The sequence below is a fragment of the Miniopterus schreibersii genome, assembly GCF_964146895.1.
Source record: "Miniopterus schreibersii genome assembly, chromosome: 17".
NCBI classification, from domain to species: domain Eukaryota; kingdom Metazoa; phylum Chordata; class Mammalia; order Chiroptera; family Miniopteridae; genus Miniopterus; species Miniopterus schreibersii.
Genome location: NC_138117.1, coordinates 11,669,275 through 11,697,155, shown reverse-complemented (window position 1 = coordinate 11,697,155; position 27,881 = coordinate 11,669,275). Strand labels below are relative to the sequence as shown.

General features: G+C 36.6%; 1 protein-coding gene across 1 annotated transcript in view; it reads left to right on the top strand.

Annotated features, from left to right (window-relative positions):
- Positions 1-27,881, top strand: part of CSMD3 (CUB and Sushi multiple domains 3) — a gene marked incomplete at its 5' end in the record, with an annotated part of 553,604 nt that overhangs the window by 321,587 nt on the left and 204,136 nt on the right. The window contains 4 exons of the mRNA XM_081116493.1: positions 4,080-4,268; positions 6,963-7,079; positions 8,496-8,711; positions 8,952-9,140. Of these exons, the coding sequence (XP_080972619.1) occupies positions 4,080-4,268; positions 6,963-7,079; positions 8,496-8,711; positions 8,952-9,140 (711 nt within the window). The remainder of the gene's footprint in view (positions 1-4,079; positions 4,269-6,962; positions 7,080-8,495; positions 8,712-8,951; positions 9,141-27,881) is intronic.

The following is a 27,881-nucleotide window of genomic DNA, read 5'->3' as shown; positions in this document are numbered from 1 at the left end:
AGTCAAAGTTATTATTGAGGGCTGGTGCCTAGAAAGGCGAGGCAGAGGCTGAAAGCGAAGAGAAGTTGGTGAGAGACACTGGATGTTGTTCTTGGTCATGTTTGCCCGTAAGCAATAACTTTCTAATGAAATTAGTTTGTAAGAAGTAACTTTTTCTCATCTTTATTCTATTTATTCTGTGGTTTACCTACAATTGTGAAATAGTACCTAGCATTGGAAACACTTTCTTATCAGGGAAACAAACAAAAACCTTTTTCTGTTATCACTTTACTAACACAGTTTTCAAGCTGAAAATAACCAAACTATCTTTTTAAAAGGAACGATTCACAAACCTACAAATCGGTAGAATAAAACTTTAATCATTATACTAATTAAAACTTTAAAAATATATTTGGTGTTTGGTGAATTTCTATTTTTTAAAAGTTAAATCTATTTAAAAGAGAAAACTGGACTTCTCCAGCAGACTAACAGCCTATGGGAAGGAGCTTTTGCAATGCTACACTACTTGCACCCCACACTTCCACTCTATTCCCTTTCTGGGGGCACTTTTTACCCCATTCTGTCTTTCTCTCAAAACAGAGAGATTGCAAAAACTGTGCCAGTAGGGTAAGATTATTTATAGTTTTCAAAACACATTAAAAATAATAACAACATAGAATAGACTTTAGGAAGATAACCCATCTTTTGTTTCTGTATAGTTTTCCCCTCCCCAGGAAAAATCACTTTTGTTGATTATGGTGTACTTCTTGAAACACTAATGTAATTAGCTCTTTGGGATCTGAATATTACATAAAATTGTACATTTATAAATGGGTACAGAACAAATCCATAGCTACAGACCCATCTCTAAAGACATATTTTCATAATGAATAGATATTATTCTCTTTTCCCAACAATGGAAAACAGTAGACATGTAAAAGAATGTACAATTTAAATAGCAGTTGTTATATTTAAAGTCAATAGGAGGGGATAGAGAAACCCAGACTTAAAATGCTTAAATATCTTTATTACATATGTCAAAGTAAGAAAGGTCCAAACCTGTAGAGAATTTTTATGAGTCTTTATTAGTTTGGGTTTCGGAGATGCAGATGGCAATCTGCAACTTCTTTTATGCATTTAGGTGAGGAGGGAAAGTAAGGGAGAAAACCTGGAGGTGGGAGAAAGCGAGGTGGAGACTGGGTTACGGCACAGCTCATAAGATGAGGTGCTCTCTTGAGGGTGCTTAAGCTAATTTCAAAAGGGGTGCAAACTTGTGTGTGAAAACAATGGACAGGGCTTGCTTAAGAGAAAGAGAAGCCTTTTACTAAAAAAGTCAGGTGGTGACTACCCACCACCACCTGCCCAGATAGGAATTTATAATCAGACCAGCCTGGGAGCTTACTTTCCATAGCACCCCTTTTTCGTCCACATACAGATAAGCAGAAAACCTATTTTGAGATTTTACTTTTGTTAAAACAAGTTCTAGAAAATAAAACAAATGAGAAAATGTTAATGACATCCATTATAATGACATGAACTTCTGAAAGTTTTGTATGTTTCCAAAATTTAAGAATCTTCTCAACCTGCTTACCTGGCAATCACATTGTGACCTTGATGATTATTTGTCTATAAGTTCTACTGCCTGTTTATCATGCTCTCTCTGAGTTTCTAAATTTTGCAGCACATCCGTTGCCTTGATTTCTTTGCTTGTGAGTCAATTATGAAACATTCCTTTAGACGCATTCTGTGACTGCTGGCTGTGTGCAGCGCAGTAGGGAACATGAAAGGAACCATCATCTCATTTCATCTATCAGTAGGAACAACAAGGACAAATCCAGTGATTAACCTTAGACTCTTCACTGACCTCTACTCCAAGTAATCTGAAAGAATTAAAATAACTTTTGATTAATTAAATTTGCTTGATCTTGCTTTTTTCATCATTTACATTTTCTCTGACCTCTTCAAACCCCCATTTCCTTTATTTATTTATTTATTTATTTATTTATTTATTTATTTATTTATTTTAATATATTTTCACTGATTTCAGAGAGAGAGGAAGGGCGAGGGAGAGAGAAACATCAATGATGAGAGAGTCATTGACCAGCTGCCTCCTGCACACCCCCTGCCGGGGATGGAGCCCGCAATCCAGGCATGAGCCCTGACTGAAATTGAACCCCGATCTCCTGGATCCTAGGTAGCTGCTCAACCACTGAGCCACGCCGGCCGGGCTTCCCTAATTTCTTAAGATATCCCTACAACATAAGAGTTGTGAATAAAGGGAAGATATATGCGCTGGAGCGCTGGAAGATCAAGACTTCAAGGAGAGGGGATCCGAGATTGTCTGTTAAAGATTGAGACAATTGGGTAAAATAAGGGGAAAATTGAGGGTATTTGTGGCAGAGAAATGAAGTGTAAAACTAATGAGAAGACGTACCTGACAAATGACCGTGGGGAGATAATGGAAGTTAAGGACATTGAGTTCAATTTGGGAGGCTTAAATTTAAGGGTGCTGACTTTGAACTTGGTGCCATTAACAGTAGGGTACAAAGCAATGAAATAACAGGTTTTAGGGATGTATTTGTCCAAAATTGTATATAAAATAGACTGGAGATGACGGATACTGAAATAAAGGCCAAACATGATTGTTTGTGGTATAGACTTGCGGTGATGAAGGCCGTGAGTAGGGTAAGGGAATAAATGACATTACGCTTTCCAATGAGGGTGAATATTTTGTGGAGGAAAAAACATTCTGAGAGGGGTTCAGGATGAATGAGGATCTCAGTCTTGGGTGCCTAGAAGACGAATGGTCACATTTAGAAGAGGAATATCGCAGGTCAAAGTAATTGGGCTGAACATAAATTTTTCTGACACATTTTAGTTTCTCATTAAAAAACAACAACATTCAAATGAAATGAATATGGCTGATAAATATATTTAAAACATACAACTTACCTCTTTAAAATTGAACTTAGGCTTTTAAACATTATTTTACCTTCAGTTTAAAATTGGGTAGTTTATACAAATAAATATGTTCTCATGAGAATGGGATTTAATATGATACATAATTTTTAAAATGCTAATTATTATTTTGGAGAATATAAAGTCAGTTCTTTTTAATTGTCTAAATCTCCCTTTTAGGAACAGTAAGATAATTATTTATTTTACCCTATAAACCAGTTCTCAACTGGGGGCATTTTTGCACCCCAAGGGACATTTGACAATATCTAATGATATCTTTGATTGTCACGACTGCAGGAGTGCTATTGGCATTTAGAAGGCTGAGGCCAGGGATGCTGCTAAACATAATGCAAGCACAATACAGTTCCACAGAAAATAATTATTCAGCCAGAAATGTCAACAGTGCCAAGATTCCAAAACCATGTCTTATGAAAGGGAAAGGCATAGTCATGATATGGTCTCAGCTAGAGATTATAAATCTCAAGGAGGATTATCATCAGGGGACACCAAAGTACACTACAGGTTATTGAAAGTCCCATCAAGTATCCACCAGAGCAGTTGCACAGTTTTACTTAGAAAGATACTGGTGGTCACATTTTCCTATATGGCAACATGCCTCTACTCTTTTTATATATATTTTCTATCAAAATGATAAACTTCCAATTTAAAAGTTGATTAAAAATTTAAAAACACATTATAAATATTAAGTATAATATCGGTTATGGGCAAGGGCTCCAGAGTCAAGTCACCTAATATATGAACTTTTCATGAAAAAATTAATTTCATAGGGTTATTTTAACAACTAAATGAAGCAAATATTATAAAATGTTTAGTGTTGTCCCTGGAATATAATAAACTCAAAAAAAGTTAATTAATGCTATAATTACATATATATATAATTTATAATACAAAGTTTGATAATTATGTATTTTCATAGGGTTCTTATATAACTAAATGACCTGAATTCGGTCTTTGTGGGATGTCAAAGGAAATATCAAAACAAATTTGTTAAGTCAATAGTTGGCTTTAAAATAAAACTATAAACACATTAATTTATTAGTAAAAATCATTCACAATTGTGTGAAGATAGAAATTTATTTCAGCAAATCTGAATCCCATCAAGCTTACTCTTTTTTTCCCAGGTGTTACAGTGAACACCTATTCTTGCTTGGACCCTGGCATACCTGTCCATGGCCGTCGCTATGGTCATGACTTCTCCATCGGATCTACTGTTTCATTTAGTTGTGATCCAGGATACAGGCTGAGCCATGAAGAGCCCCTTCTATGTGAAAAAAACCACTGGTGGAGCCATCCACTTCCAACCTGTGATGGTAAGAATTCATTCGATATGAAAAAGAAGCTGATTTATAAACCAAAAAGAAATCAATATAGTATTTATATAAGATGAGAGTTAACATAACTATAAATATTTTGTATGTTTAAATGAAATCTTGAATTTGGGCAATTTTATATTTTCAAATGATTACTAAAGAAAAGAAAGAATGAATATTGATAATCTGTCAAACATATCTCGGGCATAAGGATGCTATGTGAATTTTTTAAATGTGCTGAGGTAATCATTTTAAGCACATCTTGTGCGTTTGGACCTTTTGACAAAATCGCATTGCAAATGTCAAATTGGTATCAGATGAATGCACTGATGGAGCAGAGCATTTACCCCCTGCCTAGGAAGGCAACATGTACCAATTCAAATGCTACTAACTCCCCAGCACAGTGGCAGTGTACCCAGACTGCCCTGTGGTGGCAAGTTGCTGGTCATGATGAATAGGATACTAATGTCCTTGGTAGTTCTTTGTTTCCACGGAGAGTAAGTCAGAAACACTTCATTGTCAGAAAAGACACGAAACTACAGTGGAAGAAACTGCTTCCTTAAGATTAGGAAGTGCTTTCGTGCTTGCTTTATTATAAAGCACACAATGTAAATCTATGCCCTATTTAGTTCTGGGCTTTAATTTTTATTTATAACACTCTTTCCAGCTTCTATACTTATTTTTTTTTCTAAGTGGAGGATCACATCATTCATTTTATGATTAAATTTTCAAGTGCCATCATTTTTTAGTACTGTCAGTGCCATCATTTTTTAGTAACAGCTTTAGCCCAATTTATTTTTATAAAGAGGTTTGAGAAAAATCATCAGCACATCTTCCCTGTATTCGGTACAGCACCATTTATAATAGTCAGCATTCTTGTGATTGTAGGTGACAGAAACCCAATTCTAACTGTTTTAAAACATAAAAGCAGGATTTGTTGTTCAACTACTCTGATCTTAGAAAGTCAGAGGTGGTGTACTTCTCATAACTAATTACAATCCTGAATTCACACCTCAAGGATCCTAGGCTTTTCTATATATATTCACAATTTCTTTTTCCTTTCAATTGAATTTACTGGGGTGACACTGATTAACAAAATGATACAGGTCTCGGGTGCACAATTCTACAACACGTTATCTGTACACTGTGTTGTGTGTTCATCACCCCACGTCAAGTCTCCGTCCATCAGCATAATTAGTTTCAGTTGCAGGCAGGCTTTGTCCACTCTAGAGACTGGTGGTGGCATGTGCTGTCAGGAAGATGGAAATGTCTAGCCTCATAGTATCAGAATCCGAGAAGGATGAGTTTTCCCTTGTTCTTCCACATAGAAAAATCCCAGGAAAGGTCCCTGAAAGGTCCATACCTGGACCAGTTACTATAGTAAAGGAGAGACATCGACTGCCTTGGACTTGCCCAGGTCATGTGTCCATCCATCCCCGTGGTTGAGGCAAATGATAGAGGTGTGAAGATACTGCATTTGCCAGGCCCTGCTAAAGCCATGTGGTTGGCAAGAGTAAATTCACCACGATAGAAAGGTGTGGAGGCAATGTTATCAGAAAAATCAGAAGTTTAAAAATAATGCCGAAGTATACCAACATGCTTCAACTTTATTAAAAATAAAAGTGAATATACCTAGTATTCCCAGGAGCAACACAGACCCTCATCATCTCTTGTCAGTATGACAACCGTCAACCTTAAATTTGGTTTCCAACTTTTTCACTCCAACCTCTGTCCTTCGCACTGAAGTTGTCCCATGTTATACCCCATGTCAAAAATACTTAGTGGGTTGATGTTGCCTAAGGATGAAATTTTAAATCACTAATCATGGAGCTTTGATCTTCAACCACATGGCTTCCATCCTTTCCACTTCTGGGGGTTTAAACCACATGACCAGTGATATGCTAGGGGAAGAAAGATCACCCTGGGGGCATGTTCCCCCTACAGCACTGATAAAATTATTTGGCGTACCCTATCCACTGCGGTTTGTTGAATGTGGCAGAAGGTGTTGTAAATTCTGATTTGTTCTTGAATAAATGAACATTGAATAAAATTTAAAATTTTTTGACCTCAATTTATAAACCTTTATTTATTTTTATTATCTGGAACACCTACTTAAAATCTATACCTTCTCAAAAAAAATCTATACCTTGTTGTTCATGATATTTCCCAGAGAAATGCAGAATTCCAGAAGCAGCCTTCAAAATTTTCAGTTTACTTCCTGTTTTAAAAGCAATTCTATGAAGAATGACAAATATCCCTTTAGGAATTTAAAATAAATAATTTTCTATAATTAACAATTTGTTCTCTTAAAGCTTAATAAAAGAGGGGCTGCTGAACAATTAATTACTTATGTTTAATTTATGACCAGTTCATGCAAATGTTGCTTATAATTAGAAACGTGTAAGTATGTACTTCAAATTCAAATGTGGCAGGTTGAGCTATATTCTGTTGGGGCCAGTATTAATTCTCCAAGGCTATTGCGCACCTTTTCTTCTCTATTGCCGCTGCAATGGATGGAAATGACTTCCTAGTATTGGAGGACGTCTTTACATACTCCTCTTATTACCAGAAGTAGCTTAAGCTAAGAAAATCAGACTTGTTCTGTTTCAAGGCAGGAGACATGAGGTTTGTTCAGCCTCTGCCTTCCTAGGTATGACTGATAGATAACATGATTGCATTTCTTTGTATTTTCAGCATTATGTGGAGGAGATGTTAGAGGGCCCAGTGGAACCATCTTATCACCTGGTTACCCGGAATTTTATCCAAATTCTCTGAATTGTACCTGGACTGTTGATGTAACCCATGGAAAAGGTAATTTTCCTCATGCAATCTTAATTGGGCTACCCTCTGAATGTTTATTGTATCTATTTTTATTGCATTGTCCTTTATGATGTCATTTTGCATGAGCAAAAACAGATCAGTAGTAAAATATGCTAAAACAAAATTCAATTTGAGTAACTGCAACAGAGGATTATACTTACGTGTCTATAGTATTATAAAAAGCTCATGTTTTTACCAGAATACTGATAAGAAAGACTTACTTTCTTGTGTTAAACTGATGTTATCTGGAATTTGCATATCAACCAAATCTCAGACAGGATAGCTTTTGTCTCTGGCGTAGCGTTAAGAGGTTGATTTCAAAAGTTTAAAAGTTTGTATCAAAAATAGGAAGATGGTTTGAAGTGCTGAGCCAATTGTAAAGCCAAAAGTACATGTTTAAATACACTAGAATATTAAAATGTTTATGATTATTTATTAAAAGTATGTTACCATATAAATTTGTAAACATTCTAGAAATATTTGTGTCTCCAATTTTCTATCAGAACTGCAGATATAACTCACATAATAGGATGGAGTGTACAATTCAGCTGTGCATATGGTGGATGTTAACAAATGTTCTTTGAACAAATAAATAAAAGGCCCTGTGGCACTAAATATGGTTCATTCATGTAACACAACCAAAATAGTAAATTAGCAATAGGAGCAATTAAGAAAATAACTTAACAGTGGGAAAAGGGCCACCCTAATGTATCAAAGCAAAAATAGATTAAATTCTTTACAGAAAATCTGCATGTGCTAATTTTTTTAAAAAAAGAGTTACTTTATTCATTAAAAAATTACTGAAATGACAGAAAAGTTTAATGAAGGGAGCTCTGGGTGTTGGTAATGTATATGTTGATTAGGGTGCATTTACAAAGGTGTGTTCAGTTTGTGAAAATTCAATGAGCATTTTTCAGTACATGTAGAGGTTGAAGTGTGTGAAAAACAGGGAGCCATTATATTCATGCCTGCTTTACATTTCTCTTCAAAATAGAGTTAAGCATTTTTGGAAGTCGGGCACTGTGTTGTTGGATGGCTTTGCAGAAAATTGAAGGAAGCATGTAAAATGTTTACCAGAAAGCTGCACTTCTATTATAAATTAAAAAATATAAATTTCCCTTGAAATGTTCAGAAAACTCGGGTTATTTCTTTTCAGTCACTGATTTTTAAATTTCATTTCCAGAAGTTTTCAAGACATGACTACTGTCTCTCTCATAAGGACACTGATGGGGGAAAAAAGATAATGTTACACTATACACTCAGAAAATTTTGTAGCAGTGCCCCTCATTTCCAGAGAAATAAGTCACTAAGAGGGTCCTGGTTTTTGTTAGCGTGGCTCCTCTGATTAATTGCTTGGTGACTGCGTGTCGCCGATGTGCTTTGTGAGCCTGACTCTCCTTTCCCTAGGCGTGCAGTTCAGCTTCCACACCTTCCACCTGGAGGCCCACCACGACTACCTGCTGATCACCGAGAACGGGAGCTTCGCGCGGCCGCTGGCCCGCCTCACGGGCGCCGAGCTCCCTGCCACCATCAATGCCGGGCTCTACGGAAACTTCAGGGCTCAGCTGCGCTTCATTTCCGATTTTTCAATATCATATGAAGGATTCAATATCACATTCTCTGGTAAGAAAATAACAAATAAAAAAATGTTCTTTTGGCCAAAAAAATCAGGTTTTTTAAAAGGATGAGCATAACTGATGTATGACAAAACACGGAAAGAAAGATAACAGAAAAGAAGAAAAAATAGTAAAGAAATAACTGTCGATACATTTTAAGAAAACTTTGAAACACCTTGAAGAAATAAATGAAATGCCTTAAAAGTGACTGCTATCATTTTCCTTGTTCTCTCCACCTAATTTACAGAATATAACCTGGAACCTTGTGAAGACCCTGGTATTCCTCGGTATGGGAACCGAATTGGGGTCAGCTTTGGGGTTGGTGACACTCTGGCCTTCTCGTGCTCATCAGGTTACCGGCTGGAAGGGACAGCGGAGATCGTCTGTCTTGGTGGCGGCCGACGGGTGTGGAGTGCGCCTCTGCCAAGGTGTGTGGGTACGTGGTCAGCTGCTTCATTTGCTTGTATGTGTAGTCACTGTTCGTGGAGCTGCATGGTTCGACCCCTTCGTTTTCTATAATCTGTTTAATTTCTTCATTTATTTCATATTAGTTATTTCAATTGTTTTTTCTACTTGGCAATCTGATGTACCTCAGTTAACTTCTCAACTGCTCCATACAAGCAACCATCCTTCTAAATTTGTTTTCAAATGGTGGGTATAAGGAATGAATAGATAGATAGAAAATGATAGATGATGATATAGATAGCTAGATAGATAGATAGATAGATGATAGATAGATAGATGATAGATAGATAGATGATAGATAGATAGATAGATAGATAGATAGATAGATAGATAGATAGATAGATGATAGATGATGATGATAGATAGATAATAGATAGATAGATGATAGATAGATGATAGATAGATAGATGATAAATAGAATCATATTTAGAGAACTTACAGAACATTACATTTTTGTATTCTATTGACAGTTGATTTTTTATGACTTCTGACTGAAGTTTTGACTATATTTTATAACTTACAATTAACATCCATGAAAAATGATTACAAGGGAAAATGTGTCAAATAATTGATAATTTAAAGGTGATGAAGGTTTGTATTAACTCAGTTTAAGCGTCTATATAATTACTCTATCATTTAGACTAATTAAGCTGGTAACTTATTTCATGTTGTAAGATACAGAATGGCAATAATGAAAGTTGAGTTACGAAACAAGGGACAAAAAGTAGAACATTTATTGAATCCATGCCCCGGGGGTCATGTCATTGAAGCAATTGCAATGGTGAGGGTCTCACACTAGAAAGAATCACAAAAGTACCAAAGAAACTGGCTTTCTCTACAGTCTCTGAGCGAACCTCTTATCAGTCTTGTGGAGAATATGTCCGAGTTCAGAAATACCTACAGCATGCTCTTCTTTCATCTGCGTCAACCTAGGCACATTGGGAATCATGGTGGAAAGAAAAGGAAACAATTAGAGGTCTAAGTAGTGTTTTAAAGAAAGCTAAATGTAATAACCTAGAGAACGCATGCAATTCATTGACTTTGTCGTTAGAAAAACTAATTTTGTTTTTTAGCCTAATATATCTTTACTTAATTTGAAGGTGACTGGGCCCTAGTACATATTAGTGCCAGAAAAGAAATATTTTACCTGAGGTAGTAATAAAAGCTAATATTTGCAGTGTTTGCTATATGCCTTGTACATGCTCTTATGAGGTTGGAGTAGGCACTCTGAGGCTCAGGAAGGTTAAATAACTTTCCCTGGGAGAATATATTAACTAAGTTTGTATTTGAAATAGGTTAGATGTGAAGCAAATATTTGCTATTTGCAAATAAGAGCCATCAAGAATAAAAGCATTAAATATGCCAGTGTGGTTCTGATATTCTGTACAAATCCCCAAACTGGTTCTTTCTGTTTGTTTGTTTTATTTTTCCCAGCACCATTTATCCCCTCTGTGCCCTCTTTCACCTGAACATGCGTGATCTTGTCTGAGCCCGAACTGGTTCTTGTTTACAACAGTGACATCTGTGGCTCTCAGGAAATACCACCATTTGGCAGCGTAGTTAACTGGAGGAGATAATTAAATGTTATTACTACTTGTAACTGAATTAGTCTCAGGAGAGGGTAGGATTTAATTGAAGTTGAAATAGACCGACAGAACCTAAAAGCCTTTGAAACGGGAGGAAAGGTCATTGTCACATTAGGCAAAAAGGTTTTAAAATTACTACTTCTATGTTTTTATAAAGTTCACGTGTCTGTTTGTTTTTGTATAAGGTATGAGTTGTTGTTTTTTCCATTTCAGTCTCATAATATTGAAAATAATAGCAAAAATTTTGTCTGTCATTAGCACAGAAGTTGATTTCTAATAAATGGTTTTATTGTTTGTCATCTGGTAATGCACTTAGCTAAGATATGTTTAAATGCACCTAGGGCTTTGAAAACAGACAAAAGAACATTGGAATAGACTAGAACTATCAAAAAACAGTGCATTTCACTAAGGAGCCAGTCAGCCTTAAGTTCAGTGGCACTAATGAGGGTAGGTTTATGGTGTGTCCAGGAGAGTAGGAAGGGCTGTGATTATTCTGCCTAGTAAATGCATTCATCGCCTAATCAAGGGTATGTAATAAAACGAATTTCATTTTTTTCATCATTAATTCTGTTTTTAGCTGTTTTCTCTTCAGTTCAAGCTTACCAATTTCAAACTCAGCTCCTTCACTGCAGGATAAAGCAGCTGAAGTCAAACTCCTTCGTTTATTATACCAAGACAGTTGCCATGGAAATAATATAATGTTGTAAAACAAGCATCATAAATTAAATCCAGAACCAAGAAGGGACATATGGGTCAGGTATAAGAGAGTATGTTTATTTAAATAAACAATAGCCTTGGTAATCATAAAAAAATGTCAAGGTAAATTACTGAGAAAACGCAGAGAAAAATGAACATAGAGCTTTAGGGAGTTATTTGCAGAATATAAATATTGCCCTGGAAGCAGGTTTTTGGGTGTTTTTTTTAAGAAAAAGGAGTTAGAAGATTATTAACCCTCCCGCAAACTAAATTTCTGGCTATCAGCCAGTTTTCTATAGCTCTGCATTGTACCCAAGTATTGTCTTCGTAGCCCCCTTGAACCCCAGCTCAGTTATTGGTATGCTCCGTGTGTAGGTAGCGTTTTTCCCCTCATGTGTTTTAATCAGTCTACAAAGACTGCGTTTCCAACAGTGATGGATAGTTTTATTTCATGCACTTCTATACCTTTCTGAATTCGCACCCGTTGATTTTATTATGCTTGGCGGCAGAATTCTGCAGGCGTAAAATATTAACCTTTTCGTATCATGTAAAATGGGATCTCAACCGAATCTGATCTCTGTTTTCTAAAAGAAATCTTGACTTTTGTTCGGGAAAACATTTTATTCTTTTTCCCCCCAGAGATTGCTCTGTTTTTCTGATAATGTACGATCATTTCCCACTCTTTCAGCCGTGGTATTTGAAACCCCTTGGGGTTATTTACCTGTAAAACACTGTATGAGAGCTTCAGCGCCTCATCATTGTCTCCTACCTGTCAAAGGAGAACCAGGTTATGCCTTTCCTACTCGGAAAAACTGTAGAAAGCCTCCTCTTGTTATGCACGATCCAGGCTTCATATGCCACCTTATGCCAAATTCCTTTATTTGTCTAATGCATGTTCACATGATCCTTGGGAGTTCGTTGAAAAGGCATCTCTCCTTCTTCCTTTTAAATGAAGACAAATAAAAACTATTTAGTGAATTTTATAAAACTGCAAACCCCCGCTTTTCTGCTGAGATCATCTCTCTCCTACCCACTTCCAACCCTGAGCATTCTTTCCCAGGAAACAAGGTCACTGCAACAGTCAGCTGTGACCACTAATGACACTGGTATCACCCTAAGGGGTGCGGGGTTAAAACAAAATGTTGCGATCCACTGGTGAAGAGAAAACTGTGCTAGTGAGGTTCCTTACAGTCCACATTTTCTTGTGACCTTGGAAAATATTAACATACTGTTGCAGGCTTTTGTCCTCAGGTACAAGGGATGTGTGACTTATTGGCTCATCAAAACTAAATGCCCTAGATATGGAAATCATATATTTGAAGAATCTTCAGCCTGTTAGTAGTCTGACAAAAAAGCTGTAATGGAGGGAGAGAAGAGTAATGACATTGCCAAGTGCTTCTCATGCACATGGCAGGGCTTCTGATACTACAAGGTTTTCCTCTAATTTACCCTTATCAATAATTTTATTAGGCATCTGTTAATATTCCCACTTTCAATATTGAGGAAGCAGTGTACAGAGAGGTGAAGTGACTCCCATTGTCACAGCTAGTAAATATAGATTTTTATAGCTTCCAAATCTCCATGTACTCACATCATTCTTTGTTTATTTGAATTTTCTCAGAGGTGTAATAGTGACAGATAATTAAGCAGCATGGCATTTTGAGAAACACATTGTCATTTTGTGAATGGCACAAAATTTTCTTCAGGGAGAAATGAGAATAGTTTGGGGACTAAACATAAAATTATGGTGTATGCTAAAGAATTTTTCCTTAAATTTATTAACTTAATTTTCAGGATAAATAGTTCTGTGATACTTCATTCATTCCAAATTTTTGAAGGCTTTTAAGAAACACTGTATTCAAGCTATGGGAGTTGTCCATAGAAATGGGGAATAAAAATAACAGCTGTCAAATTCCAGTGCATATCACGATATGATCTAGTTAGGGTTGGAATGACCATTTTCTTTGTACATGAATGACGATATAACGTTGAACACTTCCAAAAACTTTGTTATCTATTGCTTAGCATTTGTTTTTCTTAGGAATATGTGCCCCTCACTCTCCAAAATAAGTGCTGTTTATTTTGTGGATCAGAATTCTCTCCTTAAGCTCTCTGACATTTTAGCTTTGAAAAACTCTAGACTCAGCCCTCTGAAATGTAGTTTTCATTCATTCATTCATTCATTCATTCATTCATTCATTCATTCATCTAGTCATTAACTTACTACACTTAGTTTGAGTGGCAACATTGTCATGTAGTGCTAGGTGATGGACATATAACAAAGATGAATTAGATATTAGCAATTATTCTATTAGGACAAATTGATAGGTTCAATATATCTACTCTAAAACCCAACAAAAAATTAAATCAATCCAATTTAACAAATATTTTGTGAGTAGTAAGTTGGATGGCAAAGATAAGTATATAAACATACTCTCTCATCAAGGATCTCCTACTCTGCTGTAAGGGGAAATACCTAAGACTCATTATGACATCATGAGATGGGAATGATAAACCCACAATGCAGTAGAAAGGGATAACAATTTTTTTCTGGAAGAATGGGGAGCAGCTTCTCAAAAATGACATATTTGTAAAAATGAGCTGGATTTGCAAATATGAAAGGTGGTGAAAGCATCCTACGCAAAGAATATAACATAAGTCAAGTAGGTAAAATTAATGTGTTTACAGATCTGTTTTGGGTCTGCTCCGTTTTGAGTCCCAGCTCAATTATAGGTGTAGTCAATGTGTAGCTAACGCTTTCTTCTTTCTGTTTTTCAATCAATTCATGAGGGCCACATTTCCTCAAATGATAAATGGTTCTCATTTCACACCTTGTACTGTGTTTTTCAGAAGCCTTTGTATGTGGTTTATTAGAATTGATATATTAATATGTAGCAACTCTGCAATATTTCATATTTCTGGACGTGGGAAAAAGACAGCCTAGGTTTACAATCATGGCTTCACAACTTAGTGGTTGTGGCAAGTTGGACAAGATATTTAACCCCTCCAACTCCCATTTGTAAAATGTAGATACAATTTTTAAAATGTTTAAGTTTATTGAGTTCCTACTATGGTGGGGCATTGTGCTAAATTATTTGCATGCATTAACCCATTCAATTGTCTCAGCAAGTAGGATGCACAAAGTATTAGTATCATCTCCATTTTTCAGATGAGACCAGGAAAAGTTACTTTACTTAAGTAGCTCTGTGCCCAAGATAACACAATGCCTGAGTTTTTACATTGTTGTAAAGAGGCCCTGCTAATTCAGCATGGATGAGCTTAAATTCATTCTTTTACATACAAACCAAATTAGAGGGCTTACTCCGTCTTGGAGAAATCTGAAGCCAAAAACACAGCATTCACTGTGGCTTGGTGCAACAGGACAAAGGGGGAACAAAATACGAGGCAGGAGGAGTTTGAATGATGGAGAATCTTGTATGCTATGCTTAGGCGTAACTGATACCAATCAAGATGTTCAAGCAAACAAATAATATGGTCAAAGTTACATTTTACAAGATCTTTCAGATATTTACATGTATGGGTGATGGATTTGGGTTTCCCTAACTTTCACGTGCTTTACTGAAGTTAGGGAAACCTGTTGGGAAGGAGTTCTAGTATCCTACACAGAAGCTCATGCAGCAGAGCACTAAAATTGGAAAGGAGGGGACAGTTTTAAGAACTGAAGAATATTTGTGCTGGAGAGCTTCGGAATGTTTGATTATAAACTCCTTAACTTGTTCAAGTTACATGCAACAGCAGTTATTGCCAAGGAAGGTCCTGATTCCTGGAATCAACTTAGTAAAACATCTCCAGTTCAGAGGCAGATTCTTGGCTTCCCACACAGAATTCACAGCACTCCTCTTTTATGCTCTTCCCCTGCTTTTATCTCATAGCCAGACCTCAGACCATTCCAAGAACCAACCTCCTCTTGAGTATACCGCATAGAGAACACAAGGAGAAATATTCACTGCTCCCATGGCATGTTCTCCAGGCTTCAGACGGGGAGGGTTCCAACTGAATGCACAGTCTGCAAATCATGGGAGAGGTCCAGGCTGAGAAAAAATTGCAGATTTTCAGCATATCGATGCTACTGAAAGCCACAAAGTTGGATGAGATAAGCACAGAAGTAAGGACAAATTGAGAAGAAGCCAAGCCCTGGGCCTCGCCAATGTTTAGAAATCTGGGAGGTAAAAAAGAGCCAGCAAAGGAGACTGGGAAGGAGAAGCCTGGAAGGCAGGAAAAAAACAAGTAGAGAGTGATGTCTTAGAGGCTAAGGGAAGAGAGTTTGGAGGAAAAACAAGTGATCCCTGCCCGAAAGGCTGCTGACAGCTTAAGTAAGATGAGTGGTCTGAATACAACAGCAGTGCAGAAGGCATGGGGGACTTGACAAATGCAGTTTCAGTGAATGACAGGGTGGAAGTCTGAGAAAAAGGGAGAATCGCAGAGTGAATCCAGACAGCTCTCTTGAGGAGTTTTGCTGAAAATATCTGTGTAATGAAGTGGTAGCTGGAGGGAAATGTCGGATCAAGAGAGTTTTCTTCCCAACCCAACTTTTTATGATACATTTGGAAAAATATACCCCAAAGACAAAAGAATAGGATGTTGATATAGGTACCATCAAGGTTTAACAATTGTTGAAGTTTTTCATATTTGTTTTTACTTTATTTGTTCTGCAGCATTTGAAAGTACATTGTATACATCAGATATTTCACCCCAGAATATTTTAATATTTATTTCTAAACATAATGCCATTCTCCTACATAATTGTAATAGTATTACTACACCTGGAATCCTTTAACATCCAGCCCATATTTAAATTTCCCTAAATATCCCCTAAAAGTCTTTTATAGCTGTTTTTTTGCAAATTAGGACCCAAATCAAGTCTCAAGATATTTGGTTTTGATTCATTAGTCTCTTTTTTCCCTGTAACACCTCTTTTTGAAGAGACTAGGACAGTTGTCACTTAAAATAGTTCTATATTCTAGATTTTTCCAATTGTTTCTTTGATGGGTCATTTAACTTATTCAGTTACACCACTCCCCTACTCCTAACCCCCTTGCTATTTGTCATGTAAACAGCAAGTTAGGTCTAAAGACTTGATTAGTTCCTGATTAAATATTTATTTTTTAAACCATAGTCCTTCATGGGTGATGCTTGTACATCATTAAGTGTTATACAAAAATCTAAATGTCTCACTATCATGGATGCTGTTTGATCACATGATTGAAGGTAGTGTGTTTTTTAAATAAGATAGCAGAAAAATTCAACGTATGTTAATGAAAATGATCCAGTGAGGGGGAGAAATTGATGTTGAGTAAAAATTGATGGTAAATTAATAGAGTGAGGTCATTGCATAAGCAGGACTAATGTACAAGCAGAGGGGCTGTACAATGTACAGTCCTTAGGTACATAGGTGCTCACCAAAGTGATGGATCCCAGGAGAGAAAAGCAGCAGATGTGGGCACAGGCGCAGGAGGCGGGAGGATGTGGTGCTGTGCTAGTAGAAACCTGTAAGATGTTCTCTTTCTCTGCAAAGTAGGAGGCAGACTCAGTAGCTAAGGGGAGGAGACATTGCATCTTTGAGAAGAGAAATGCAGATGTGAAGTAGTCATAAGAGAGTGGGGGAGTGAATGGATTAGGAAATGTTGAAAGCACCAAGAAATAGGATGGTAGTTATGTCTGAGAGTAACAAGGGACCAGGAGTGTAAATTTAGCCAAGAAATATGGGGGGTGTGGTGGAGGGTTGTAATGATTTCAACAAGAGAAGTACAGTCTGGTAAAATGTGATTTGAAGCCTAGAATGAGGGAAGAAATAAGCAACCATGAGTCATAAGCAATCCTACCCCACCTCCAGGCCACGTAAGAATGGAGCACGGGAGGGAAGAGAGCCACTCCCTGAGAAGGCTGCAGAGAAAGCAATGAAATGAATAATATCAGTGCTGAGCACTTAATAATACGCCAAGCACTGATGTAAAATTATACATATATGTCATCCTCGCAGCAATCCTATGTAGGCCCTATTATTATAATCTTCACGTTAGAGATTCAGAAGCTGAGGCACAGGGAGATGAAATAAAATGCCATGCCATTGATAAGTGGATGATCAGAGATCATAGCTCTCAGTCTGATTTGGGGGGCCTGTGAATTACTTTGAGCAGCTGCCTTTTTATGTAAAAATTATCCAAACCCAAATAGAGATCCACATCATAGATTTGAAAGGAACTGAGGCCCAGAAGACCTCGTCGTAAGCTTGACTTCACTATATTAACTGTGATGTATGTAGATGTAATTACAGAACACTTGGGTATTGATACTCCCTTCTAGGATTTTGATAAAAACCTTTAACAACTAGTAGCTTCAGTTATTGCGTTTGTTCTGGCTTGAGTCCCCAACTTTCTCTACTCTCCTGCTTGTCTTGCCAATCCCAGTCATCTGCATCTATACTCCATGGTGGTCCAGACTGGGCTAGTAGCTTTTGGAGACAGATTTAGGTTTTGTAATACCTAAAGCTTAAGCTCTAAGAATTTGGGAGCCCTTCTAAAAAGAATAATGGGAAGTTACAGATATAAAATTAGGCAAAGGGCCTTGGAAGGAACCCGTGAACGTGAGGGTGCCTGAAACTTAAGCCCTGCTGATAAATCTGGTTTGGGATGATTCCTGCTGATATTCGCATAGCAGAAAAGCAGCAGTTTCTCCTTTCTCAAAGAAACAATACTAATTCTTAAAATATAAGCCTTCTGTCTTGACTAGGGCTTAATAATCCTATTTCTATTCCTCTTTCTATTTCTGTTCCTAATTGCTATTTCTCAATTGGAGTTAACTCGAGAGCTCTAGGAAATGGGGGTTTCCTGGGTAATTCCTCCACAGCGTGCAAGTCCTCGGCTTTCACCAACCTTCCTTTCCTATCTGAATCCTATCGTTTGCCATGATATTAGGCAGGAAAATGTGTCTGTCTTTACACTGCTTTTTTTTTTTTTTTTTAAACCCAGAGCACTTTCCTCAGTGGTCTTAACTCTCTCTGTTAGGAGGCCGTTTTTCCTTTTCTTGTACCTAATGAACGTGTGGGCCACTTTCCTGAGTTACTGCTGTTTAATCACGTCAGCTCCTGCCTGTACATAACTGGCCTGGTAGAATGACTGGGATTTCAAGTCCGAGGGTCTGGAGTTAAGTCCTGACTTACTGCTCATTAGCTATGATGTCTTTAACAAGTCACTAGTACTCTGGCCTTAATAACTTGTGTTCGAAATAGGTATAAAGTTAGGGAGAGAAAATTGTATGGAAGAACATGTTGTAAAATAAGAGAGTATGTTTTCCTCTGCATTTGCTAGTTATTTACAAGGAAATTTAAATTAAAATTTACAAGGAAAAATTTGCTGTAAATAAAGTTCCCATAGAGCTGCAGCTTCATTAAACTACTTGGGGGGGGGGGGGTCAAAACCAGCGTCTTGTAGCTGAACCATTTCTTTCTTTGACCTAAGCCTTCCTTCCAATGCCTGCCTTTGTAGACTCAGCCAGAAGCATTTGCAGGTAATCTGGCTGAACCCTCAGTGTGGGAGCTCTTTGGTAATAAGGCATTCCTGATGCACAAGTAACTGCTTTATCCAAGATGAACCCAGTGCTCCAAGGAGCTGAAGCTACATGGGTTTCAGCAGTTGTAGCAGCAGGTGGGGCCCCCATTCAGCACTCCCCTCCGGCCCCTGGCCCACCGCCCTGTCTCCTCCTGACCACATGTTGAGTCTTAGACTTTTTCTCCCTGACCTTTGGCTTCCACCAGGATCACTCCAGTTTTCAGGCTCTTTTTTAGGTGTCAGCCTCAAAGGCAGAGTTAAAATAAAGGGCTGGTGGATATCAGGTTTCATTACCTCTTTTCTCAGGAATTATTTCTGCTCCTATATATAAATACATGGATGCAAAGAAATACACAAAGGAGTGGTCCTGGTCAACCCCACAGGCAGCTGCCATCATGTGTGCTGAAGGAAAGGAAGGATAAATTTCTCTCCACACCTACATTGAGTTGAAGGCCCAGAAACAGCCTGTTAAACACATACATGTATTTAAGTTTCTCAGTGAATTTCTGTTGCATGCATCATTTATGTTATTCTGAAGGTTTGGGAAAGAAAGGAGTCCCCCGTGTACATCGGGATAGATAGTAAGAATCTTAATCGTTGAAGCCAACTGGTCAGTGTAATGGTCCTAGGATTTGACTCATAGGGATCCAGAGAAAGGATAGATAACCTGCACACTTCCTGGCTGTGGAATTTATTTAACATAATCTGAAATTTGAGTTTTCAACCTTCAAGGATCAGTGAAATGTGTTCTTTTAAATAACAGAAGAGAGACTCTTTATTCTGTGAAGTAATTACAGATTTGAAACTCCTGCCTGCTTTACTAATGAGCCCAAATATTTTTAGCTATTGCAAGTTGCTTTTTCTTATGCATATTTACACATAATCTGTGCCACATTGCAAAAGATTTCACCTGCCTTTTAAACCCTAATTCATGCTCTCCCCTACTCTGGTTTAATAATGGTGTAGGACAGAAGTATGCATGTTTAGAGAAGTATTATTTTTTTAATGTGAAGAAAAATGAAATTATCTGGCTTCCTTTTTAGCATAGTGTTAGTATTTTTCCTAAAAAAAAAAAAAAAAGTCTAACTCAATATTCTTTTCTCCTTATGCTCGAACAAGGAATATCAAGCTTATATAGATTGATGTTCATCTACTGCTCCCCTAACTACACATAATCCATATGATTTTGTTGTGAAGATTTTGCGCTGTATTACTCTCAGATCTTTCAAGGAAAACATGCGTGTAAGGAAACAGCTTTACTGTGTAGTGAGTGCCCTGATGAGCTTGCACATGCCAGGAAGGTCATGTGTGTGAGGCCTGTCTGCAGTCTGACCTGCCTCTTGGTCGAATGTGCTGGGGCTCCTTCTGGAATAAGGGGTTGATAAGCAGCCTGGCGAAGTGTTGTAACCAGGCTGTCTCGCCCACGTCCCTAGTTCCAGTTGAGCACACACGACTTCCTGCTGCTCCTCTCTTAGGGCACATTTTCAAGCTTCTGTAGAAGCCTTTGCTGCTTCTTGGCTTTAATTTAGAGGGAGCTCCTGAATGGCATAGTGACCTAAAACCCATGTCTGTCACCTGGCCTCTTTGATTTGGCATCATCCTGTGGGAAAAGGGACATAGGGAGGTGACATTATGCTGATCTTGTGTTTCCTGTCTGTGTGAGTGACGAACTGAATCCATCTGGCTTGCTCTCTCTCATGGAAGGGTGCGAGCCAACCTATCAACTGCAGTAGTGGCTTTGTGGCTTTATCAGCCATCGCACCGCTACTGAGGGGCTGACTGCTTGACCATTTGACAATGACATAACTCAGAACAGTGTTCTGAGTTCAAGCATTCAAGAAATGCTTCCAGTTTACTTATCTTACAGGGTAGGAGCCCTGTGTAGTGCGATGAGAACACTACATGTAATAGGCATTTTCAAGGTACGTATGTTGATGTCATATATTTCCATGTCTTTAAGGCAACCCTAGAAAATATTATACATGAGGTAAAATAACACAATAATAGATATCATTTGTTAAATGTAGGACAGACACAAGGCTCTGTTCCAAATGCATTTCATGGGCTAGCTTCTTTAACCCTCACTAGGACACCGAATTCGGTGCTATAGCCTCACTTCCTAGATAAAGATTCAGGGGACCGGCTTGCCTGGTGTCAGAGCCCAGGTGAGAGCCCGGGTACCCCAACCCGAGATTCGCTCTTAATTCCTGTGTTATAGTGGGCCTCTAGTTAGCGGATGTCATGTTCCCAAACATTACCATTTCAGGGGCAGTTCAAAGAAAGTCCATGGTCACTTTTCATAGAAATGATTCTAAAATTAAATAAGCAGAGAATACATTTTCTTTCCTTAATTCCAGAGGTAATAAGTGGATGGTGCCTTCCAGTGAAAACAAGGCTGGTACTTATTTCACTTTTTCATGGACAGATTTATCTAACAGAATTTATCTAACAGACTATGGTCACTGTTCCTTTGTTAAATTTTGTTTATACTAGCTCCAGCATCCCTAAGGACAACAGATATATGCCCATAACCCTGCCCCAGAATACCAGCAATTTTTCATATAGCTCATAATATATAGGTTACAAATTTGTCTTTCTTTAAGAGCCAGTTTGGTACAGCCTATTATAGATTTTGCAAGCAGTAGTTACATTACTGGTTAAATTTTATGGTAGGGACATTCTATATCTTGTCCAAAGTGACTAAAAATCTTTTATTTGAACCTTTTTGCTTCAGGGTAAGATACTTTTCTGCATGTTTTTAGGCACCAATTACTGTGCTTTCTTAACTATCTGGAAAGATCAACAAACTCTCAATTAAAATTTGCAGGTTCAGTAATTTTATGACTACCTCTATGAGCACTTAAAAAGGTATTTTAGGAGATGTGTTTAGGTTTTATTGGTAGGTTAACTCTTGGGAACATAAGCCCATATTTGTTTGACTTTGTCAAATGCTATATACTGTCATGATTCAAAGCTCTTAAATTAATCTCATCTACTATGGGTTCTGACAGTTCAAGTTCATGTGTTTTATGATAGCATTTGGTATGCTCCATTTTGCATGATAAAAAAGGTTTTACCACTTTTAAATTTCAGCTCCAAATTTTTTGAAACTTGATTTGTTGTAGGTCTTTGCAAAACACATAATTATTATTTTTTGATAAATCAAAATATATCATTCAAAAGAACTTTAAAGTGATAAAAATTATGGCCATCCAAATAATCAGTAAATGACATATTTGTAGTATATTTTATAGAATAGCACGCTTTGAAGTGTTACCTGAATTTTATGCTCAAAAAAACTTAAATAGCCCTCTTCTAATAATAAGCCATCAATTCTCAAATGAAAACATAAAAATCCCACAAATATTTGTGTAATATTATTTTAGTTTAAAATCACTTTTTTATAGAATTTTTAAGTTTTTAAATTTGTTGATTTTAGAGTGAGTGAGGAAGGGGGAGACAGAGAGAGAAAGAGAGAGATTAATTTGTTGTTCCACTTGTTTATGCATTCATTGGTTGATTCTTATATGTGCCCTGACTAGGGATTGAACCTGCAACCTTGGTGTATTGGGATGACACTCTAACCAACTGTGCTACCCGGCCAGGGCTAAAATCACTTTTTTGATTATGATCTTTTAAAGAAATTTGGGACATTAAGTAATCTCTTATGCAAGTTATAAAGTCCTTAATTGTCAAAAGTTATATCTAAATTTAGTTCTTCTGTTCTATACTTGTCAATTTAATTGAAATTATATATGGTGTAAATGACCATTAGCAGGTTAATGCAATATAATATTAGGCTCCAAAGGGCTATTTTCAATTTTTATTCCATTTTTAAATTTCAATTAATTATTTTAATATAGCCTAATTTGCATTGCGTTCTGGTCCTGTCAATGAGTGCTACGTGCTTGACTTCTATAATTCTAATTACAAAACACACTGTAACATATTTAGACAAATTCAGATTACAATTAGAGCAAGGCTGTATTACTACTAAATTACTACTATGATGGCTGCTACTACTACTTGTCATTTATTGAGTAATTACTGTATGCTGAATCTGGTTCTAGACAATTTAAGTTTATAATTTTGTAATTCTCACTACTATAGGAGAGATTTTACTTTGTTCACTGGTAAAGAAACTGAGGCACTAGGGTAAATAATTTGACAAAAGTCACTTGACTTGTAAGCTGCAAAGCCAGATTTTGAAGGCAGGTCAGTTTCAGTCCAAAACCCACTTTCTTTATGTACAGAGTTGTCATGTGAAGAGGCAACTTGGATGAAGCCTCCACGGGAGTCATTTATCTGGTGAAGTCCCCTGATTCAAAACCAGATTGTAGGATATGAACTCAGTTTTGAGAAACCCTTTCAGTGGATTTACACATGCCAGACAAAATTGATTATATAAATGCCTCCATTTATTGGAAGAGGGATATCTTTTATTCCACTGATCACAATATCATGTTTTTCCTGACATCAGGTTTCCAGGGATTCCAAATCAGTCATCAAAGATTGCTTGGCAGCCTAAGGGTCAGAACAAAATTTCCTAGAAGGATATTTCCTCTAGGCCATGATTGTAGTTTCCAATGTCACCTTTCCCAGCTGTCTCATCCCAACACTCACACGTACACAGGGTAACAAAAAGCTTTAGGGCAAGCTGAAAACAGCTGTCACAGAGGCCCTGTGTATCTGTCTGTTCCAGGGACAGCTAAATTCTTTTTTTTAGAATTTCATTTTCAGACTTACAGTTAACTATTTCCTTCTAAAATATTCTATTTCAAACCAAGAGCTATACAAAGTTAGGAATTAGAATTATTTTTAATTTAAACTTCATTTCCTACATGCCTCTTAGGTGTCTGTCACCAGGATTGGAATCTGAGTGTTTCAAAAACCTCTTAAGAACCAATTTAGTACACAAATGGTACCTTTCATACACGGCTGCTAAGTCATTTTCCAAATGCTTATGTTTAAATTTTTTAAGTACGCCACTGTTGTTATTCTCATGGTTCAGCATACAAATTAGTTGTTGGGGTAATTTATTTCCTAAACTTATTTATTATAAATTTTGGATAATTATAAATGTAAAGAGGAAAACATCTCTATTCACATTTACTGGTGTTAGAAAATGACAAATGGCCTTATTAAATATATATTTTTTAAGTTTGAACCTAATTTGAGAAGAATATAGATCCTAATTTAAGATTAGTACTCCAGTGGACTATTTCAGTTAATGCAGATTTACTGAGTGTACATTTAATAATAGCCACTCTGGGCCGAGCTCTGTGCTGGGTAATTGAGATATAGTGTCCTATGTTAATGATAAGTTCCTTGACTTTAGAGAGCTAGCAGTCTGAGAAAGATATAAACAGGTAAACAGGCATTTTTAATAGAGCATGATAAATGCTCTAAAACAGGAGAGGCTTCCCAGAGGAAATGATCTCTAATTGAGACTAAGGGATGAGCAGGCATTAGTTACATGAGGGTTGGGGGGAGAATGTGTGTGAATGGAAGAGAAAATATTCTATTGAGGGGTAACAGCTTCTACAAAGTCCAGTGACAAGAAAAATAATACATTATGTTAGTATAAGTATTGACAAACTTTCTGCTGTTGTTCGCTGAGATAGGGTGCAAAGAGGGCACAGAAGACCGTTGATTGGAAAGATCAAGTAAATAACTTCTGCTTGAAAATTTGAGCTGTGTATAGTGTGTGTATGTGGAGATATGTTATAGACAGCAGGATACAAATCTGGAGCTGGGTAAAGAGAACTAGATTGGAAATACAGATTTAGGAATCATAATTTTTTAAAATTATTTTTCAGTTTCATTTGACATACAATATTAATATTAGTTGCAGGTATACAGCATAGTGATTAGGTATTTACATGCCTTGCAATGTGATCACCTCAGTAAGTCTAGTACCTGTCTGACACCATACATACTTATTACAAAATTATCGACTGTATTTCCTATCTGTACATTGCATCCCTATGATTACTTTTATAACTGGCAATTTGAACTTCTTAATTCCTTCACCTTTTCACCCAGCCCCCCAACCTCCTACCATCTTGGAATCATCAGTTTGCTTTCTGTAACTGTGAGTCTGTTTCTATTTTGTCCGTTCTTTTATTTTGTCCTTTAGATTCCATCCTATTTCTCATGCAAAGCATAGTGTACCAAAGGATGTCAGCTGTTAACAGTTACAACTAAGGGGGAAGGTCATGCAATATCAAAGTAAACATAGATTACAATCTATTTGGCGCACAGCTTTGAAATTAAGAGATTCTTTATCAATTTTAATTGAAATATTTACACATTTTAAAATTTTATATAAAGTGAAGACTTATTAATGGTTGAATTATTAAGATACTTCAAATTTGTGTAATTCTAATGTATATAAAATGAAACTCCATGCACATGACCTGCTACAAGAAGATTTTCTCCCCTTAATTTTGATTACAGAAAAAATTTTTCTTTATTTTTCCATAAAGAAATTTAAGCAGCAAGGAAAGTAACAAAATGGAAGCAAAAACCCTTATCATAATATTAACAGTAGTGGAGAAAGTAGGAATAAGGAAAGAAAGAACATAGTAAACACTAATAAGAGAAAAACAAAGGCACCTTTAGGTGACAATATGCTGGAAAACCACTCAAAGCGTGTTTATAGAGATCATTTTATTTCAGTCAGTTTAGAACACATGGACTTTACAGCTTAAATTTTTGTTCAGTGTTTGTAGTTGGGAATGTCTAAAAATATATACTGCAGGATCGCAATGTGTTAGTCCCTCTTTTATAAATGTTTTCAAAAGAACTCTGATCCACAACTCGGCTCCTAACTCCTCTGCTTTAGAATCAGGACTGTTGCTGTTGAGAACTCAAGAGGAACTAGTCACCACTCTCCAGCTGGTCCGATGATACATAATCTCCGCGAGTTAACCCATACTGCAACCCTTCCTTTAAATTCGTATTATTTCTTAGTTACAACCTATTAAGGTACAAGACAGAGAATGTACAGCTACAGTACAGGGCGAATGATCTTCAAGGACTCTCCAACCCATTCACTGATCCTGAGAAACTGATGTGTTGAAGATCAGGGAAGTGGAATGGAATAGTTTCTTATACACATTCATAGGGGCCTTAGTTCCCTTAAAATAAAAACTCCAGTGTTTATATACCTGTTATACCTGATTACTATGCCTCTTTAGACCATAAGGTACATAACGAGAGATGATATTTCTTAGGAAATCCATTGGTATTTTATGATTGTTTCACCATATTGTGCTTCATGCCTTCAAGACATGATTAAGTTTCACTTTCTCTGTGTGTTTTTCTTAACTTCCACGGGAAAAATTGGTTATACCGTTTACAGTGCTCCCATCAAAGTTGTTCATAATGGTTTTTATAGCACTTAGCACATCACATGGCATTTATCCCTTAATTGATCTATTTCAGTCTTCTCTACTCCCAGCAAATACCCTAGTGCCTGCTATGTACTAGAATTTCTATGCATCCATCATGTTTAAAATGTAATATTTTAATTTAAGGTGCTATATTTTAGATGCTTGGATTTTTGTCACTTAAGGGAAATTTAAATTTCTCGTGACAAATTATCTGTTCTGTATGCTGTCTGGTCGTCCAACAGACTCAAGAAAGCATGTTTGAATTTCATTTTATTAGTTAGAATCCATAATGAGAATATAAATGACTCAACATGTGTTGTTTCCAGCAACAAACACCACACTAGTATCAATGATTCATATCTAGTTTGAATGGAAAAGCTGTCTTCAAAGGCAATATTCTGTTAAGAAACATGCCTTGGAACCAAACATACAGCTGGCACTATCAATACTGAGCTATTTTGCTTCTCATTGTATTATTTTTAAATTTCATTGTGAGTGTGTGTGTGTAATCCTCAGTGCCCATTCCCAAACTGGACTACTCTTTCCCGAAGATATTTTTGTCTGTCTTTTTGCTATTAATATAAAGAAGAGAGTAAGTGATTAGTACATTAAAGTGGGAAAACTCAATATGGTTCGCTTCCTTGGATTAATTTGGTACATTCCATAGAATGTAAATACTCCCCATGATTCATATAAGGAATGCTTGGAAAGGTGTTAAGCAACCAGAAGGAGTACCTGTGGCATGTATGTAATCTAGGGTTGGTACTCTAGCTACTGATTTTTGTGTTCACAGATGTAAAATCAAGGGTTATCTGCATTAAAAGTGGCTTTTCTCAGTGATTCTCTCTCTTCATGAACCTTTAGAATTTGAGCTAAAATTTCCCATTTTGAGGAGTTATTTAAAAATTCTTAAATTGTTAGCATGTTGATTTTGTTTTTCTTAATTTGCATAGTAAATCCTCTGACATCTGAAAAACTCAGAGTAAATCCTATTAACTATTGTTATTGCTTGCATGCCCTTCATATGTGGAGCTTTTCATACATTTGCAGAGTAATTAAATTCTATTAGATGAATTATATCTTGTTCTTGTTTTCTACAATTACTACTTCTCAAATTTTATTCCAAGGATAACTAATTTATTCTTATTACCCCTACTCCCTTTTTATTGAATTAACAGTGTTTATTAAGCTTTCACAGGATCTAAAAATGTACATTCAAATCTTGGGATATAAGAAATATTATTAGATGTTGCCTTACTCTCACTATATTTACGGCTACAATTTGGTTCTTTTCACTGAAGTAGCTCACTGGGAAATATAAAACTGTTCCTACTGGATTATTTTCTCTTGCCTCATAACAATTAATGAAAATATATTTAAAAGGAGTAGCACTATTTGTATACAAACATTTTTGATACAGCATCGATAATTATTATAATACTATTATTTTACCAGTTGAGTTTTT